General features: G+C 46.1%; 1 protein-coding gene and 3 non-coding genes across 4 annotated transcripts; all 4 read left to right on the top strand.

Annotated features, from left to right (window-relative positions):
- Positions 1–10,490: 10,490 nt before the first annotated feature.
- Positions 10,491–20,051, top strand: NCL (nucleolin). Its single transcript, XM_045481703.1, is given in 15 exon segments — positions 10,491–10,675; positions 11,724–11,840; positions 13,385–13,531; positions 13,533–13,869; positions 14,251–14,454; positions 14,576–14,662; positions 14,858–14,999; positions 15,705–15,829; positions 16,433–16,556; positions 17,049–17,206; positions 17,681–17,804; positions 17,976–18,109; positions 18,676–18,802; positions 19,168–19,391; positions 19,571–20,051. Coding segments are annotated over 15 exon segments (2,145 nt in total). The 5' UTR covers positions 10,491–10,657; the 3' UTR covers positions 19,648–20,051.
- LOC123600228 lies at positions 14,707–14,775 on the top strand. Its single transcript, XR_006713587.1, has one exon. It is a non-coding gene; the product is annotated as a small nucleolar RNA SNORD82 (small nucleolar RNA).
- On the top strand, positions 18,229–18,309 carry LOC123600236. Its single transcript, XR_006713595.1, has one exon. It is a non-coding gene; the product is annotated as a small nucleolar RNA SNORD20 (small nucleolar RNA).
- On the top strand, positions 18,855–18,986 carry LOC123600215. Its single transcript, XR_006713576.1, has one exon. It is a non-coding gene; the product is annotated as a small nucleolar RNA SNORA75 (small nucleolar RNA).
- Positions 20,052–20,321: the final 270 nt, after the last annotated feature.

Raw genomic sequence — 20,321 nt, 5'->3', positions numbered from 1 at the left:
ACTGAGCCACCCAGGCACCTCCAATATGATATTGTAATGCAAGACTTAAAAACCAAAATTAGGGGCCCCCGGGTGTCTCAGTCGGTTAAGCATCCGACTTCGGTTCAGGTCATGATCTCATAGTCCATGGGTTTCAGCCCCGAGTTGGGCTCTGTGCTGACAGCTCAGAGCCTGGAGCCTGTTTTAGATTCTGTGTCTCCCTCACTCTCTGTCCCTCTCCCGCTCATGCAGTGTCTCATTTTCTCTCAAAAATAAATAAACATTTAAAAAACTAATAATAAAATAAAAATAAATAAAATAAAAACTAAAATTAGGGGTGCCTGGGTGGTCAGTCAGTTCAGCATCCGACTTTGGCTCAGGTCATGATCTCACAGCTGGTGAGTTTGAGCCCCCGCATTGGGCTCGCTGCTGTCACCCTGTCAGCGGCACAGCCCGCTTCAGATCCGCTGTCCCCTTCCCTGCCCCTCCCCCACTCGCGCGCGCGCTTTCTCTCTCTCTCTCTCTCTCTCCAAAAAAACCCTAAATAAAACATTTAAAAGTTTTATATAAATAAGTAAATAAATAAGAACCAAAATTAGGGGCGCCTGGGTGGCTCAGTCAGTTGAGAGTCCCACTCTTGATTTGGGCTCAGGTCATGTCTCACGGGGTCATGTGTTGGAGCCCTGTGTCCAGCTCTGTGCTAACAGTGCAGAGCCTGCTTGTGGTCCTCTGTCTCCCTCTCTCGCTGCCCTCCCCTGCTTGCGCTCTCTCTTTCTCAAAAATAAATAAATAAACGTTTTAAAAAATAAAAATAAAAACCAAAATTAATGCAAGAAAATACATGATGAACAAAACGTTAAATTTTAAGTAAAGACAGGATCAGTAACGTGTTACACCAGTCACAGTGGAGGCTAAGGCAAAAGTAACCCCAGTATTACTGATCCTGTGTTTTCAGTCGTGGGCTAAGGCACTCGATTTTATCCTGCCCACTCGCTATGAGAAGTCATTGGAATCTTTTTTTTTTTTTAAGCTTATTTATTTATTATTTGAGGGGGGAGGTCAGAGAGGGAGAGGGAAAGAGAGAATCCCAGGCAGGCTCTGTGCTGTCAGTGCAAGCCTGACTCTGGGCTCAATCTCAGGAACCATGAGATCATGACCTGAGCTGAAATCAAGAGTCAGATACTTAACCAACTGAGCCACCCAGGTGCCCCAGAAGTTGTTGTTTGTATCTGTTGATTTAAAAACCGAGGTGTGGGGCTCCTGGGTGGCTCAGTAAGTTAAGCGTCCAACTCTTGATTTCAGCTGAGGTCATAAGCTCACGGTTTGTGAGATCGAGCCTCACTTGGGCTCTGCACTGTCAGCGTGGAGCCTGCTTAGGATTCTCTCTCACTCTCTCTCTGCCCCTTCTCAGCTTGCATGTGCATATTCTCTGTCTCTCAAAAATAAATAAACATTAGAAAAAAAATTTTTTAATTGTTTTTAACGTTTATTTGTTTTTGATAATGTTTATTTATTTTTGAGAGACAGAGCACAAGCAGGGGAGGGGCAGAGAGGGAGAGGAGACACAGAATCTGAAGCAGGCTCCAGGCTCTGAGCTGTCAGCACAGAGCCTGATTCGGGGCTCGAATTCATAAACCGTGAGATCATGACCTGAGCTGAAGTTGGACGCTTAACCGACTGAGCCACCCAGGTGCCCCGAAAAAAATTTTTTTTAAAACCAAGGTGGCTACTATAGCAGTAGATCAAGATACAGGGCAAGACTGGTGTTGGGGAGGTGTTAATCCAGGCAGGAAATGATGAAAACTTGAAGAGAGAGAGGCTGTGGGAAGGGTATGGACGATTCCTAAGTCACTGGAAGGCCAGGCCTTGGGAAGCCTTGGCTGCTGGAGCTGAGGGAGAGAGTAGGATTTACCACACATCTGGCTCTTGGCTGGGAGGGTTAGGAGGGCTGCTGGCTGTGTTTCATTTACTGAGGTTTGAAAGATGGCAGTCCAGCATGGAGGAAGAAGCTGAGTTCAGTTTGTGGTGCTCTGCTTTTTGAGATTTATAGGACACCAAAGGGAGATGTCTGGCAGGCAAAGGGTTAATGAGCCTGGAGCCCAGGAGGAAGTTGCTTCTGAAGAGCACCCTCCCCCCATTTGCACACCTTGGGTGACAGTCCTCCACTGGGAGGCGGCTGCTGCCACCAGAGAAGGTGCCCCAAGCAGAGAGGCCGGAGGTGGGGGCTATACACATGCGGACATGGAGGTGATCCTGGGAGAGAATGGAATGGAGGCAGGAGGCCAGGAGAACTTGTGGGCAAGAGAAAGAAGCCACAAAAAGGCTCAGAAAGTTAAGGTCTAAAGTGTCCTTTGGGCTAGCAAGCAAGAGGGTGTGTGGGGTCCCCCCAGAGCACGGGGCTGGAGGCCCCTGCGGAGTCTGAAAGGGCCTGGCAGCATCTTTTCTCAATGATTCCAGAGGCTTGCTCCAGTGAAGGACAGCAGCGCAGAGGAGAGGAGGTGTTGAAATGGAAGGTGTGGCTGAGGAGATCACCGCAGTGGCCCCCAGGAGGAAGGCGGGGAGGGACTTGGGAGAAAGGATGTTGTTTTAGAAAAGATTCCGGTCCCTGGAGCCTTGGAGGGGAGCTAAGGACTTGGCTGGATGTAAATCAGGCTGTGGGAGTGCCCTGGGGAGGTCTGTTTTTCTCTGTGAAGTGGAGGGTAGGGTAACAGTCCAGAGTGAGAGGAGGGAGGTGGGGGGCCCTGGAGAGACGAGGCATGGGTAGGTGCTAGGGAGGTGGGAATGAGAGCCCATGAGCCCTGGGAGCTCCAGGAAGACTTTCCGGGCCCTGCTGGGAACAGGATGGTTGTCATACAGGATCCCTCCTGGGGGCGGGCTGGCCACCGTGAGGTGGGAGCTGAGGGCTGGCTCCGGGCTGTGAGAGAAGACAAAGGCTAGGTGGCTTCCTTGCACAGGTCGCCTCACACATGGGGACACTGACCTAAACACCATGCAAGGCCTAGCGAGGAAGGAAGAGTTCTGGACAGCATCTGAAGGCCCCACGAAACAGAAAAAGGCAGAAGCAGGGTTTGGGTTGGTAAAGGGAAGTTGGCTCTGCCTGTCTTCACCTCTTTACAGCAAGCTTGGAGCCCTGGAGTTGAGGCTGCGAATTCCTCTCAAGGCCAGTAGGGCGCCCTCTGCTGCCTTGCACCCTTCCCAACCCTCCCCCTACTCAGAGCGCTGACCCTCTGGTTTGGGCATCTGCCCTGATCACTCCACCGTGGCCTTCCCTTCAGTGGACTGGCCTTCCCTTCAATGGACTAGCTGTCCACAGGCCCCTGGGCTGAGGGTGGCAGCAGTTTCCTGCTTGTGCCTCACACCCCCATTTGCCTTCTCGGCAATTCAGTCAACCAGTTCCCTGCTTTAAACTGTTTTAAAACACACACACACACACACACACACACACACACACCTCCCTCTGTTTTAAATATCTGAGGCAATTTTTCGTTGCTGGTTGGAGCCTGACTGAGGCATTGGGTTCCTGGAGGCCGCATCTGGGAATTGGAGTTTATCCTTCCGAAGATGCATAGACTTCCTCCGCTGCGCTGTGGGACCTCCGTGCTGATGTGGGGCTCACTGTGGCCAACTGGGCCTCGGGGTGCAGAAGTGCCCGTGGATGCTCAGAGTGGGCACCTCCGTGCAGACAGGTGCAGTGGGAGTGGGGGTTGGTAGCGGGGCTGTGCCAGGCAGTGGGTAGAAGAGGAGGCCACTGGCTGTTCAAGGCCCCAGGCCCTAGGCTGTTGTCAGAAGTTGGTCAGACGCCTAGTATTAAAATTCAAGGAGGGGTGCCTGGGTGTCTCAGTCAGTGAAGTGTTCCAACTTCTGCTTAGGTCATGATCTCAAAGTTTGTGCGTTCGAGCCCCGCATCCAGCTCTCTGTTGGAGCGAGCTCTCACCGCGGAGCCAGCTTCGGATCCTCTATCCCACTCCCCCTCAATAATAAATAAGCATTAAAAAAAAAAGGAAATATTTAAAAAAAGAAAATTCAAGGTAAAGGATTAGAGTGATACCCCAGTGGAAGTGGTGACCTCAAACCTCTCTCCCATCTCATCCCTCCTCTGCAAAAATGTACAGTGCTGTCTCAGCCCTGGAGCTCCGGGGGCAGCAGATAACCCCAGCCAGCCAGACAGGGGGGATCACCCCTGGCTGGAGCTGCCTCCAAGAACTCCAACCAAAGGCCACACTTGGGAGAGCACCTACCAAAATGTGAAAGGCTGTCCTCTTTGACCTCACTGTTCTACATTTAATTATTCTACAGATACAACTGTATATGTGCAAAATAAAGTATGTAAAAAGTTTATTTACTGTGGCGGCCTTGTTGTGGAAACATACAGCAAACGACCCCAAATGTCCAGCAATAAGGACAAATGGTTAAATAAAGGATCCTCCCACAGGAGGCACACCCTGTAGCTCTTGAAAAGAATGAGGCCGCTCTGCGTGCACTGATGCGAGTTACAAGAGAGGGCTAGTTAATAAAAAAGAAGGCCAAGTTCAGATGAGTGTATAGTATGCACATAGCATTTGTGTGAAATATAATAAATACATGTCTATTTGTAAATGCATTGGTCGAATCTGGAAGGATATGCAAGAGGCTACTGCTGGCACTTGTGTTGGAACAGGGTGGCCGGGGGACAGGGAGGGAGGAGACCATTTACTGTGTATCTTTTTGAACTTTATACCATGTGTGTGCTTTGCAATACAACAAATAAAGAAGTCATTTTTACAAAACTAAAAAAAAAAAAAAAAAAAAAAAAGGCAGCACTTGGAAACAAAACTCCTGTGCTGCTGTTACTCTACTCTGGGTAGGTCCTGTGGTCCCAGTTACAGGTTAGGGATAGATGGAGAGGTTAGGGAGCATTGGGATTCCAGCAGCAAGAGAATAAGACTGGAGTTAGCCTTACTTAAGTTTCTGGGTATTTGGGTAGCTAAGGTTTCCTTTCCAGAATTTCAGATTTAGAACCCCCAAGGACGTGGATCTGAGCTGCCTTTGCTTTACTTTTAATAATTAGCCATATTGGGGTGCCTGGGTGACTCAGTCGGTTAAGCGTCTGACTTAGGCTCAGGTCACCATTTCGTGGTTTGTGAGTTCGAGCCCCACATCGGGCTCTGTGCTAATAGCTCAGAACCTGGAGCCTGCTTCAGATTCTGTGACTTCCTCTCTGCCGCACCCCCGCTCATGCTCGCGCGTGCTCTCTCACTCTCAAAAATAAATAAACATTAAAAACATACTTAGCCGTATCCTTGGAAAAGGGAAAAATAATCCCTGCCTTCATTTAATAGATGAAAAACACAGAGGCAGAAGATCAGAGTGAAGATGCAATATTTCATATTTCATATCTGCCACCAGGTTCAGGTTGCAGGTTCAGACTACAGTTTCCCCTCATCCGAGGTCCAATGTATTTGGGCCTTGCTAGGGAGGTCCACCCTGAAGGGCATCATCCTGTGTTCAAAGCAATGGTCTGCTCTGCCTCGTGCTGCCTATAAGCAATTTATTTCACATGGCGTTTACTCACCTTTTATTTTTTAATTTATTTTCAGATGCTCTGTGTTTCTTTTTAATTTCAGTGTTGACATTTAAAATTGTAAGATATTTAAAGTGTATGCATTGTGGTGATTCCATGTACATAGACGTTGTGAAAGGATTCCCCCAATTGGTTAATTGACGACATGCGTCATCTCACATACTTGTCTCTCCTGTTTTGGTGAGAACATGAAAGTTCTGTTCTTAGCAAATTTCAGTTATACAATACAATATTATCAATACAGTATTACCAACTATAGTCACTATGTTTTACATTAGATCCTCAGACCTTCATCTTCTAGCTGAAAGTGTACACCCTTTTACCAACCTCTCCCTATTTCCTCAAACCCCCACCCCCTGGCAACCACTTTTCTACTCTGTTTCTAGGAGGGGTTTTTTTGTTTTTGTTTTTGTTTGTTTGTTTTTTGTAGATTCCACATACAAATGATAACATGCATTATTTGTTTTTGTCTGGTTTACTTTACTTAGCATAATGACCTCAGGGTCCATCCATGTTGTCCTAAATGGCAGGATTTCCTTGTTTCCTATGGCTGAATAATATTCCATTGTATATATATATATATATATGTATGTATATATATACATACATATATATATCGCATCTTCTTTATCCATTCATCCATTGACAGACACTTAGGTTGTGTCCATATCTTGGCTATTGTGAATAATGCTGCAATGAACCTGGGTGTGCAGACATTTCTTTGAGATCCTGTTTTCATTTCCTTTGGAAATATACCCAGAAATGGGATTGCTAGATCATATGATAGTTCTATTTTTTTTTTTAATGTTTATTTATTTATTTTGAGAGGGGGTGTGGAGACAGAATCCCAGGCAGGCTCCACACTGTCAGCGTAGAGCCCACGCAGGGCTTGATCTCACAAACTGTGAGATCACAACCTGAGTGAAAATCAAGGGTCAGACGTTTAACTGAGCCACCCGGGCACCCCAGTAGTTCTACTTTTTAATTTTTTGAGAAGCCTCTATATTGTTTTCCATAGTGGCTGCACCAATTTACATTCCCTTGCATATATTTTGTTTTTAAAGATTTTATTTTTGGGGCACCTGGGTGGCTCCTTTTCTCCTACTACTCTCTGCTCTATAAACTCCCATCCCACCTCCTCCCTCTCCTTTAGAAGACAACAGACACGAGCTACCATGATTCTCACATCCACACTCCATTCATTGAGTGGATATTTACTAAGCACCTTTTTTTTTAAAAAAATTATTTTTGTTAGCATTTGTTTATTTTTGAGAAAGAGAGAGACAGAGTGCGTGCAGGGGAGGGACAGAGAGAAAGAGAGACACAGAATCGGAAGCAGGCTCCAGGCTCTGAGCTGTCAGCACAGAGCCCGACAGGGGGCCCAAACTCACAAACTGCAAGATTATGACCTGAGCCGGAAGGTGGATGCTTAACCGACTGAGCCACCCAGATGCCCCTTTACTAAGCACCTTTTATGCACCAGGCACTGTCTGGGCACTCAGGAGGCACTTACTGCACCAGACGGACAGTTAAGCCTTGCTGCCCCCGCCCCTCAGCCTACATTTTGGTTTACACTTACTGGGTAGCTACATAGGTGCTCTTACCTTTACTCTCAAACTGGTCTGTATCAAGGGGTGACCAGCCCCTTTATTCAAGAATTCTTCCTCACTGAATCTTGTCCTCTCATTTCCTTTCTGACCTACCATCTCTCCCTCTACCGGCTCTTCCCCACAGGCTGGACAGATACGTTCATTTTCCTCTTCCAGCAGCATCAGTAGAGGGAACACTTCCTCTCCCCCGGGAGTGTTTCCTACACAGGCACCCTGCACTTAGCGCTGCCAGTTCTCTGTCCAGGGTGGTGTGGCTTCTCCCCCAGCACACTGAAACAAGTCTTGCCAAGATCTCCATCATTTCTCAGTCCCAAATCCAGCAGACTCCTTCAGACCTCACCTCATTTGACCCTTTTATGGCACTGGGCACTGTTCTTTCTTTCTTCTTGAAACCCGCTGATCCCTTAGCTTCTAAAACTCCCCTCTTAGCTCTGCTTCTGCCTCTGGGCCTTCTCCCACTCCGAGATGTCTCTCATCACCAGGCCTGGGCTGCCCAGCCTTCTCCTCTCCTCGTTCTAGCTGCTATTCCGGGCATGTTCCTCATACCACCTGTGTCTGTGGCTACGTGACCATTCCTGCAGAGCCAGTTGTCTGAAACAACGGGGATCCCTCATGCACGCAACATGTCCCACACTGAACTCATTAGCTTCCTCCAAAACCTATGGCCCTGTTTGTATCACTCCACTTACACACACACACACTCAACAGATAATGGGTAAATTATCCTCTCTTCCTCTATTTGGGTCACCAAATCTGTCCATAATAACAATAGCTAATATTAGTTGAGGGCTGAGGGCTTAGTATGTGCTCTCGAAAAGTACAAGCAGCATCTCACTTAATACACATTATGACCCAAGAGGCTGGTACTGTTATTATCCCCATTTCATAGATAAAGCACCTGGGATGACAGAGTCGGGTCCCAGCTGCTCTACTTACTAGCTGTGTGACCCTGGACAAGTTAATTTACCTCTCTATGCCCTAGTTCTGTAAAACAGAGATACCTTTCTTGTAAAAGTAAATGAATCAATATGCAAAGAACTGGAATAGTGTTTGGAGCTCGGGGAACATTATATAAATACTAAGCATTACTATTTTTCTATCCCAGACTGATTCCAAAGCAAGGCACTTGAACACTAAACAACACTGAATCGTCCCATTACTTCTTTTACCCGAATCATTCACTCATTCACTTAGCAAATAATTTTCACCTCTACTGTATCTGGCAATGCTTTAGGTGCCAGGAATACAGCAGACAACAAAGTCTATGTTCTCATGGCCAGGGAGGGAGCAAACAATTAACGGCCAAGAAAAATGCCAGTAATAAGTACTTGCAGATGACTCAATTAGGGGGATGTGATAGGGAGTCCCCAAGTGATACCTTTCATTGGAGGGTCAAGGATGATCACCTCTTAAGAGGTGATATAAACTGAGATCTGAATGACAAGAAGCCAGCCACACCAATAGTTGTAGAATATTGTCACTTGATCATGCCCACCTCTCATCTCTCATCTCTCTAGGCTCTTCCTATGAGCACCCTAATCTTGCTCTGTGCCAAACTGCTTGAAAACACGAGAGTCTTCTTATTCCACGTCTGGGCCCATGCTGTTCTTTTTGTCCCCCATAACCCAGTAAGGGTCCCCTTGGTCCCCATCCCAGAGTTCAAAATATGAACTTCCGCAGGGGGTCTCCATAGGTCAGAAAAGCAGGGTGCTGACCCCAGAACTGGCCCCAACCTCCTCCCTAATCAGAGCCCCAGTGGCTAGCTGTGGGTTTCCTACACACTCAGTCCCAGGAGTATGCTAGTTAAGCATTGCAAAATAACTTGATTGTTCCCTAAGAATCCCCATGGGCCCTTGTTAAAATACAAAATCCTGGTCCCCAATTCAAACCTCTTTAATTAGAATCTCCAGAGGCAACTCTGGACATCAGTTCAATTGTGGAAATATCATCATAGCTGAAGGTATCCTGGTTTTGCAGAAACGTTTATTTATTTTTATTAAAAAAAATTTTTTTTAGTGTTTATTTATTTGAGGGGGGAAGGGCACAGAGAGAGAGAGAGAGAGACGGAGAGACAGAATCTGAAGCAGGATCCAGGCTCGGAGGTGTCAGCACAGAACCCGATGCGGGGCTAGAACCCATGAACCGTGAGATCATGACCTGAGCCTGAGCAGAAGTTGGAAGCTTAACCGAATGAGCCACCCAGGCAACCCTGCAGAGACATTTAGATACCAGATGCCCAGTATATATCCTAGGCAGGCTCTATGCTGAAGGAAGTGCTCTGGGTCAAGTTTGGCACCAACTAAATTTGCCCGCAGTGACCCATCAGAACTGGCAAAAGCACCACCCAAAGAACCTCTTGTGCCTCTGCCATTGAGGAAACCTTTCCTTGCCTCTTTTGACTAACTCCTGGACCATTTGGTGAGACTGACTTCTAAGTCACATTTTAATTTATGTTTAAGTCCCAAATAACAAAAAGGGGAACTTGTGAGTGGTCAAAGGGTTGGCCTGTGGTTGGCCTCACCAAGTTCCTCTCCCCACCCCAGTTATAATGCCCGGTGACCACCAGAAAGTTATCTCTCCGGTCTTGTTCCTCGTTGGGAGAAATACCCAGCTCATGAGGCTACTTGACACTAAATGTAATGTTTGTGCACTGTTCACAGACATAGGCGACTGTCTTTTATTAACAGCTCTTAGGAGGCAGCTTCAGGCACGTGGCCTGGGAGAGAATCACCTGCAGACGGGGATTTTCTGGCTCGGGTTCATTGGCGGGCCAGGCTGAAGTGCGCCTCCTACGCGGGCGCTGTGAACCTGGCGGTCCCTTTATTTCGGGAGGTCTCGGGCTCATTAGCAGGGAAATGGGGACGAACTACTCTCTCCACGGCCGCCGGGCGGCTCACCGTGGAGAGCGGGCTGCAGCCGCTCGTGGGGCCGCCCAAGATCTCCACGGACCCCTCCCTCCCCCGAGTAGACAAGACACCGACACGGTCAGATACCTGAGACTACCCATACGCAGCCGCCCGCGTCTCGGGAACTAGCGGCGCCAAAAGCGTCAGTCCCACGGCGCAAGCGCCGCGAGCGCGGGCAGCGAAGAGGCTCTTCAGGAACCGCGCGCCTACCACCCAATCAGAGCCGGCCTTGCACAAAGCGAATCCCGCCCCCAGGGCGCCGCCACCGAATCCCCTCCCCCTCCCGTGCCCGCCTCGGCCCGCCCACTCCTGCCTGCGCCCCGCCTCGCGCCGTTCTTGGGTAGAGGCTCGCGATTGGTCCATAGGATGGACGCAACCTCTGGTTGGCCGAGACGGAGTCACGAGGACGCCGTCGTCGCCTTTCCAGAGGCGATTACTGGGCAGGCTCAGTCTTTCGCCTCAGTCTCGAGCTCTAGCTGGCAGCCAAGCATACGTGCTCCGGGATATTCTGTACCAGCGGCCGCCATCGCCGTCGCTTGGGTTCCTCTGGACTCGTCTGCGCCACTCGCCCGCCACACACTCCGCCGGCATACGCCGCCATCATGGTGAAGCTCGCAAAAGTAAGAAGCCTGCTTGCGCAAGCATGGACGTCGAGGCCTGCTTTCTGAGGAGGGCGCGCGCGGCGCCGCGAGGAGGAGGGCCTGCGCGCCGTCCCGGGCGCGTTCGAGGGCGCCATGCTGCGGGAAATCTCGCGCGGTTAGCGGGGAGGTCTCGCGTTTTTTGGCTAATCGGTGGCGAGGTGAAGGGCTTCGGCGGGTTCCGCGGGTGGTTGTGGTGGGGCGGAAAGACTTCGAGACTGAGTGGGGAGGGGGCGCCGGGCCTTGGGGTGGAGGGATGATGCCAAACTCCTGCGACGGGCCGAAGCGGGGCCCCGCCTCCTGACGCACGTGCCCCAGCGCGCGGCCCGCCACGTGGGCCGCGCCGCGTGTGTCCCGGCGTCTGCGGAGGGGACCTGGCCGTGAGTTGGGGAGAGGCGGGACTGCTTTAAACGGAGGGCCTGCGGCCTACGGGATGTCGGCTCCGGCCAGACGGGCGGGCACGAGGTGGGCTCCAGGAGGAGGCCCTGCCTCGTGCTTTTTATGCTGTGCTGCGCGCACATGGTGACCTGCGCGGTATCTTCACGTGGCTCCGCCGGGTCTGGAAGGGGCGGGGTTTCCACGGGAAAGAACTTCGGAAGAGCGAAGGTTGTAAGGGCTAGCGTGGTTTTTTGAAAACTTGTCTTAAAGACCCTCACCACCCCGAATTTGGATTCAGGCGAGAGTGTAGGTTGTGGTGCCAGAATTAACCAAAGGCTTTTTTAAGGTAGTTCCCCCCCACGCGGTAAAGAGCTATGGGTTGTTGGCCGTTAAAATGGGCCAGTTGTCTGTACTGTTAAAACCATTGGTGATGTTTGTAAATCACAGGAAAAATGGGGGAGCGGGGCTCAAGAGTCTTACCGCTTTAACGTTGACCTCAGTACTAGTTTACCTAGTAGTTCACGTGTATTTTTATCCAGCAGTCTGAAAAGCGGACTTAAAAAAAGGAGGTGGCTTACTACGCTTAAGAATGATGGGAAAATATGAATGGTCTGAGATGTTGGAGGTGTGATGTGCTAATTGTTTGTTTTAGGCTGGTAAAAATCAAAGTGACCCCAAGAAAATGGCTCCTCCCCCTAAGGAGGTAGAAGAAGACAGTGAAGATGAGGAAATGTCAGAAGATGAAGATGATGATAGCAGTGGAGAAGAGGTAATTATATATAGCTTCATGCCGAGTTGTGTTAAACTACGAAACGGAGAGTTAAAACAGGTGGTATCAAATGTCTGAAAATACTGGCAAAAATAAGATTATATTCATTCATCCATGGTCTGCGGAGATTGTTTCCCAAGCTCTTCATTGGCATGTTGAGATACAGGGTAAGTATTTGAATGAATTTGACAGAAAAGATTTAGTGTTTCCTTTTCCTGTGCTCTCTGTAGGGCTTGGTGCCATATGTTGTATTAAATTGTGACATTTTTCTTTTTTTTTTTTTTTTTTTTTTTTTAATTTTTTTTTTCAACGTTTATTTATTTTTTGGGGGACAGAGAGAGAGAGAGCATGAACGGGGGAGGGGCAGAGAGAGAGGGAGACACAGAATCGGAAACAGGCTCCAGGCTCCGAGCCATCAGCCCAGAGCCCGACGCGGGCTCGAACTCACGGACCGCGAGATCGTGACCTGGCTGAAGTCGGACGCTTAACCGACTGCGCCACCCAGGCGCCCCTGTGACATTTTTCTAGTTTAGTATGTTAGGCCAACACACTAGATGAATAAACAGCCTGGACTGTTAAGTGTCTAGTAAGTGGCATTGCTGAGCATTGTTTTCAGGTCTCAGTTAGGCTTACCAGATCCTTTCCTAGCCTCCAAGGAGGATTGATTATGAGCTGTGTGATACTAGTTACTGTTAACCTCTTGGTGTGGGTTGAGGGTGGCCACCTCTCTGTGTTAACCTGGTAACATGCCTGGCTACTGTTTGCTCACTGTAAAGACCACTAATCCCTATATTTTTGCCTAGATTTGTTGAGGATTTGATAAAGGTTTTACTGTTAATTCATTACCTGATGAAACTAGCAGCAAAAAGTGGCTTTGAGTGTAAAATTAAGGTAGACGAATGGAAGTTTTTATCAAGCTTAAGATGCTCACTCTTTATTAATTTTGCAAGGGTTGACCAGTCTATTTGTTACTCATTTTATTTTCTAGTTCTAATGAGCTTTTTATACCAGTACCCACTGTAAGAATCCTAAATGATTAAGTAGTACTTAACAAGTAGAGCTTTCTGTGTGCAAGACTTCTAATAGATATGCCAACTCATAATCTCTCTAACAGTATGAGAGGTTGATGTTATTATCCTTTACAGATGAGGAAAAAAAAGTTGAGGCTTAAAAGTTATTTTAAGCTTTTCCTAAGGCTGTTAAAGTGGCAGGTAGGATCCAAACTGACTGTTGTCAGAGTCCATATTAAGCTGTGCCACTTTAAATGCAGTTAGAATGTATGAAGTACAGGAATTCAGAGGTATTTTAACTGTTCAGAGCAGTTTTTTATGCTTCAGTATTGTATTTTATCTGAAGAAGAAGGCTGTGACTTCAGGCACATGGGAGGACCCAATGTCATGGCCCTGTAGTTTAACACACTAACATACATCTAATGCATGCGGTCTTGAGCCAGAACCAGTGTGAGAATTTAGTACTTGCTCATGGGACCAAGGCACTCTTCGGGATTGGAAACAGATTTATGTTTGGTTTTATTTATTCTTCAGGTTATCATTCCTCAGAAAAAAGGCAAGAAGGCTGCCGCAACTCCAGCAAAGAAGGTAATGGTTTCCCCAACAAAAAAGGTTGCAGTCGCCACACCAGCCAAGAAAGCAGTTGTCACCCCTGGCAAAAAGGCAGCAGCCACACCAGCCAAAAAAAACCGTTGCACCAGCCAAAGCAGTAGCAACACCTGGCAAGAAGGGAGCCACCCCGGGCAAGGCATTGGTAGCAACTCCTGGTAAGAAAGGAGCAGCCACCCCAGCCAAGGGAGCAAAGAATGGGAAGAATGCCAAGAAGGAAGACAGTGATGAGGAAGATGACGAGGACAGTGAAGAGGAGGATGAGGAAGAGGAGGATGAAGAGGAGGATGAATTCGAGCCGGCAGTGATGAAAGCCGCCGCTGCTGCCCCTGCCTCAGATGATGAGGACGACGACGACGAGGAGGAAGACGATGAGGATGAGGAAGAGGATGATGATGAGGATGACGATGGTAAGGAGTTCTTTTGTTTCCGGACTAGTTTTTAGAAGGTGCATTAGAGGTGAGGTTTTGGCAGTAATGCTACACATCCCAGGACGGTCTAGGAGTTAGATGAAAATCCTCCCAGGGATTTTCTGGGCTGTCTGTGGTACAGAAGTCTTAAGTCACCCAAAATGATTGCCTGCCCCTGAGAAAATGTTTAAAATGGCCTATTTTGTGAGTATTTTTCATAAGGTGGGATTTGCTTCCAACAGATCTCTTTACTCCTTTCTGTAACTGCTAAGCATGGTGGCGTTGATAGGATTGCATTTCTTTTCCTTTAGATTTTCCAAGAACTAAAGTTGGTTTGGGGAGAATTCTCTTGAGTTTTTGAGTAAGTTGCATCTCTTTCAGACTCTGAAGAAGAAGCTATGGAGACCACACCAGCCAAAGGAAAGAAAATCCCTGCCAAAGCCGTTCCTGTGAAGGCCAAGAGTGCAGCTGAAGATGAAGATGAGGAGGAGGATGATGAGGATGAAGAGGAGGATGATGAGGAAGAGGAGGATGATGATGAGGAAGAAGAGGAGGAGGAGGAGGAGGAAGAAGAAGAAGAAGAAGGTAATCAAGTTAGATTCTGAAGTACAGTGATAAAAATTATAGAGGTTACTTGGGGGGAAGAAAAGGCACTTCAATATGTGTGACTACTCACTGGTAACAGTGTTGAAAATCTTGTGTACAGAGCCTGTTAAAGAAGCACCTGGAAAGCGAAAGAAGGAAATGGCCAAACAGAAAGCGGCTCCTGAAGCCAAGAAACAGAAAGTAGAAGGTAACTTGCAGAATGGGGGGTAGGGGAAGGGTGTGGCACCTCATCGCACAAGTGATGAACAGCAGAGGGACTTAATACTGAAGCCTGATGTGATACTGTGATGTCTGATGTGCTCTGTGTAGAAATTTCACACTGGAAATTTAAGTTCGTGCCATACTTTATAAATAGACTAATTGGAATTCCTGTTTTGTACAGGTACAGAACCAACTACATCATTCAATCTTTTTGTTGGAAACCTGAATTTCAGCAAATCTGCTCCCGAATTAAAAACAGGCATTAGTGACATTTTTGCTAAAAATGATCTTGCTGTTGTGGATGTCAGAATTGGTGTGTCTAGGTGAGTATGGAGGAATTCTGCACATTACTCCTGGATTTGCAAGTTTTCAAATATTAGACATCAACGAGTTAAGTTACTAGATCATCAAAACGTAAAATCCCAAATTGAAGTTTCTAAAATCTCCCTTACATTTTGTTACAGCGTTAATTTTTAGTAAGTTACAAGATTTGAATCTTAGGTTTCTAGAAAGATCTGAAACTACTGGATTTGAAGAGATATAATGGTTCTAACTTCCATTTATTTTGAGAGAGAGCACAAGTGGGGGAGGGGCAGCAAGAGAGGGAGAGAGAGAATCCCAAGCAGGCTCCGAGCTGCCAGCACAGAGCCCAGTGTGGGGTTCGAGCACAGGAAACTGAGATCATGGCCTGAGCCGAAACCAAGAGTCAGACGCTTAACCAACTGCGCCACCCAGGAGCCCCAAACCAGGTTCTTTTGATTGCTGTTAGTATCAGTTGTTAGGAGCAGTATGGCTAATACAGACCTCAAAGGTGAACTTGCATCAGTTCCCTGATACCTTGCTCTATAGCAGCAGTTTAATAGAGCCTTGACTTCTGTTAAGACCATAGGTTTTTCTTTGCTTAATTCTTGTTTGCATCATCACATCGTCACATTTTGCTTGCCCGGAAGGGATTGTGTAGTCATGTTTTCATGGGTTTTTTTTCCCCCCATTCGTAATTTTGCATTTTTCATCTTACCGTCTTAAAGGAAGTTCGGCTATGTGGATTTTGAATCTGCTGAAGATCTGGAAAAAGCTTTGGAACTCACTGGTTTAAAAGTCTTTGGCAATGAAATTAAACTAGAAAAACCAAAGGGAAAAGACAGTAAGAAAGGTATGTAAGACTGGGTAATTGTGATAACTGTCCTCTAATTTCTTAATGGTTATATATCTAGTCGGGAGCTAGTTGGCCAGGGTAAATAGTTTAACTTTCATTGGTTTCCTTATAATGTGAGGGTTTAAATGAGTTCAAGTGATAAATGTACTGCTTGCCGGTTTTCTAAATTCCCGAGCAAGAATACACTTCTTTAAAAAAGAATTGGTTAATAGAGGTCTTTCCTCAATAGAACTAGATTAGATCCTAACTACTCTTTTTGTATTCTTTATCTTTTCTCTCTTTGTTTGTCATGTTTCAAAATGTGTGTTCGTAATCTTAATTCAAAAAGTACTTAGCACCTGTTTTAGCTTGAGCACTGCTGTGAGTATCCGATACGCAATTTGATTTCACTGGTGACAGCAGCTTGTGTTTTTGCCATTTGCTGCATCTCTATACTTCCGTGCCATGTATAAGTGGGTGTATGTATACGTACATGCCTTGTATATTGTAGGATCTCAAATTATTTGTTGAACAGAACTTTTCCATTAGTTCTTCGGGGAGGGGAGAGTATGTCTTTCAAGCAATACACTTCATTTGTTTTTTTTTTTTTTTTTAACCTAGATCGAGACGCAAGAACACTTTTGGCTAAAAATCTGCCTTACAAAGTTACTCAGGATGAATTAAAAGAAGTATTTGAAGATGCTGTGGAAATCAGATTAGTCAGCAAGGATGGAAAGAGTAAAGGGTATGTTTTGTGTGTAAGGAATGTCGACTTCCATTAAAATTAATGTACTTCTGATTTTATAAAAGAAATTTTGATCTCACTTTCCTGGGTGTGTGATTGGTGCAAACTAATCTTTAACCGGTGCCTTAACTTCCTACCTGGGCAGTGGGAGAACATACTTTAGGGTCATCGTAAAAGACTCCAAATATATGCAAAGTATTGTGAAATGTACCTAGCTTTGTAAGTAATAGCAGTTGTGCAGTGAGATGGGGTTACCATGAACAAGTTTTCTAGGTGTGCTTGGCAACCTTCTGTAGTGGAAGGAAAATTTTAATGGACAAGTGAAACATGGCAGGAAACCAGAACATTTCAGTTCTTTAAGAACATTTTTATTGTACTCATTTGAAACAAGGTTCTGTTGATGAGATTAGAACATTGTGTTAACATGGTTTTTTTTTAAAAATCGGTGTTTTTTAAAGTTCTTAATGTCTTTTTTTTTTTGTACTGTTGCAGGATTGCTTATATTGAATTTAAGACAGAAGCTGATGCAGAAAAAACCTTGGAAGAAAAGCAGGGAACAGAGATAGATGGGCGATCTATTTCCCTGTACTATACTGGAGAGAAGGGTCAAAATCAAGACTATAGAGGTGGAAAGAATAGCACTTGGAGTGGTAAGAATTTACAGAATTCCAGGATTGATGGAGGGACATCTTTGCATTTTTCCTGGTTTTTTTTTTTTTTTAAGTTCACTAGTAAATTAGATGTAGCTCTAGATCGGTCAAGTTCTGTACCTCTATGATAGTAATTCAGTGTCTTGAGTGAGGTGTATGAAGTCGTTTTGCATTGGAACATAGACAGATCTCCCTGTGTGTTTGACCCTTTAAAGGACTTCGATGATATGCACCTTTAAATTAGAATATTTGTTCTTAGGAACATATAAACAAATAGCTTTTACATATTTAGGTAATAGGAATACAGTAGTGCATGGTAAGTACTCAGTATGAATAACAAGAGGAAGTCCACCTGCATGTCTATTGACATGTTAATTCTTCCCAGTCATAGAAGTTCTCGAATAAGGTATAGCTGTGACTGAACTTAGGAACCATTGTTTCAGGGTCTTCATTTGGCTTTTTTTTTCTTTGTAGGTGAATCAAAAACTCTGGTTTTAAGCAATCTCTCCTACAATGCAACAGAAGAAACTCTTCAAGAAGTATTTGAGAAGGCGACTTTTATTAAAGTGCCCCAGAACCAAAATGGCAAATCTAAAGGGTAAAATAATTAGTATGGTTAGGATATTAATTATGGGCTTTAAGAGGCTGAATCATTTTAGCTCACAAATTGGGTATAAAGAGCATCATTTAAGTATCTCTGGTGGCATTAGATGTCTGCAGCCCAGCAACTATGTGCTTGGTAACTAACTCTATTGATGATTATTCTCAGGTATGCATTTATAGAATTTGCTTCATTTGAAGATGCTAAAGAAGCTTTAAATTCCTGTAATAAAAGGGAAATTGAGGGCAGAGCAATCAGGCTGGAGTTGCAAGGACCCAGGGGATCACCTAATGCAAGAAGCCGTAAGTTACGTTTAACATGGTGTTATGTTGAGGATTGGCACTCCTTGGTGCTATGCTGCATCATTGTCCAGTTTAGAGGTGAACGTTTGTGTTTCCTGTTGCTGCTGAGTGAAGGATACTGGATATGATGATTGATTATCTGAGAACATAACTGATGAAATCCCAAGAAAATTCCTCTAGATAGTCAAGTTCTGATCCAGTGAGGTCTTCTAGCAGCACATTCGCCCACAGTTACTGCCCTATGTGGTGATTGTAACAGCTGCCAGCTTGTTTAGGGATTGCTGTCTTTGCATTGCTTCTCCTTCTTTCCATAAAGGATCTGAGACAGGACCTCAGCTGCTCTGGTGATCAGTATAAACTTGAGATGATTGATCTATGCCTTTTGCTTTAATTGAGCACTAGTTTGCTAAGTTGCTTTTATGTGCCTTTTTTCCAGAGATTTTTAAGTGAAAGGCTAGCTTCTGCTAAGCCGAGCACTCTTGGCCACTAGTCCCATACTGGACGTTATTAAGAGCTACCATCTGGTTATTGTGGCTTTAGGTAAAATGTGCAATTTTTCTTCGTAGAGCCGTCCAAAACCTTGTTTGTCAAAGGTCTGTCTGAGGATACCACAGAAGAAACATTAAAGGAATCGTTCGACGGCTCTGTTCGGGCAAGGATAGTCACTGACCGGGAGACTGGGTCCTCCAAAGGGTAAGATGAAAGGAAATACTTGTCCACGCAGCGGAGACCTCCTTTCTAGTATACCTTCTCACTGAGCTCCTTTCTGTCGATTGGTGGCAGTTTATGGATTCGCACGAGAAGAAGAGACAATTCACAGTTAGCATTATTTTGCCCTCTGTCTTCACAGAGGTATATTCTGATCTGTGAGACATTTCTGGGGGTCGATAAAATGAGTTTCAGCATTTCACAAGGAAGCCTTTCACTCTGTCACTTGGGTCTTTCCTCCACTGAGCAAATCTACTTCCTGTGGAACCAGCGTCCCAACATGTGAGGTTAATCTTGGCACCTGCAGTATGTGTTTTTTCTATAACAAGTAATCTCATTTGGCATTTCAGGTTTGGTTTTGTAGACTTCAACAGTGAGGAAGATGCCAAAGCTGCCAAGGAGGCCATGGAAGATGGTGAAATTGATGGAAACAAAGTTACTTTGGACTGGGCCAAACCGAAGGGTGAAGGTGGCTTTGGAGGTCGCGGTGGAGGCAGAGGTGGCTTTGGAGGCCGAGGTGGTGGCAGAGGAGGCCGAGGTGGATTTGGTGGCAGAGGCCGGGGAGGCTTTGGAGGTAAGGAGGCTGGGGCTTCCTCTCTGTGTGCACTGGACACTGGCACGTGTCCTTCACAATGTGTCCAGAGCCCAGGGCAGGGTTCCTGCATCAACCTCCAGGTTGTCACTGATCACTGTGGGGAGGGGAGGACTCCTGGCTGCTTTGTACTCATTCTTCAATGTCTTGGCTTCCTATAGGGCGAGGAGGCTTCCGAGGAGGCAGAGGAGGAGGGGGAGACCACAAGCCACAAGGAAAGAAGACGAAGTTTGAATAGTTTCTTCCATCCCTCTGTCTTTACCCTCTTCTGTTTGAAAGAAAAGGACTCTGGGGTTTTTACTCTGTTACCTGATCAATGACGGAGCCTTCTGAGGACATTCCAAGACAGTATACAGTCCTGTGGTCTACTTGGAAGTTCGTATAGATAACATTTCAAGGGAGATACCCTGTTGGTTTTGACTGGATATTCATATAAACTTTTTAAAGAGATGAGTGATAGAGCTAATCCTTATCTGTAAGTTTTGAATTTATATTGTTTCTTCCCATGTACAAAACCATTTTTTTCCTACGAATAGTTTTGTTTTTGTTTTTTTGCGTTGGGGGGGTGTAAAGGAAAGCAGAATGTTTTATCATGATTTTTGCTTCAGCAACTTTGGGACAAATTAAAAGTCCTAAACTCTGGTGCCAGACTTGTACTTCCTAGAGTGTCTCCTGGAATACCACTGCAGGTGGAGCGTGGCAGAGCCAGCTCTGTGGCTCCAGATCACCCCACCCCACCCCACCCCACCCCACCCCCTGCCATGGAAATGCTTGTTACATTGGGTTCAAGTATCCTGGCTACAAGTTTTGGTGAGATGGTTGGTAAAGTGACTTGAAAGGCTTATTGGAAATCTGCTGTGGCTTATCCTGTTTGTTGCAGGCCTGAGGATCAGGTGTTCTGAAGAAGTACTC

Source organism: Leopardus geoffroyi, chromosome C1 (assembly GCF_018350155.1).
Source record: "Leopardus geoffroyi isolate Oge1 chromosome C1, O.geoffroyi_Oge1_pat1.0, whole genome shotgun sequence".
NCBI classification, from domain to species: domain Eukaryota; kingdom Metazoa; phylum Chordata; class Mammalia; order Carnivora; family Felidae; genus Leopardus; species Leopardus geoffroyi.
The sequence above is the reverse complement of the archived record's forward strand: the minus strand, read 5'-3'. Positions and strand labels throughout refer to the sequence as shown.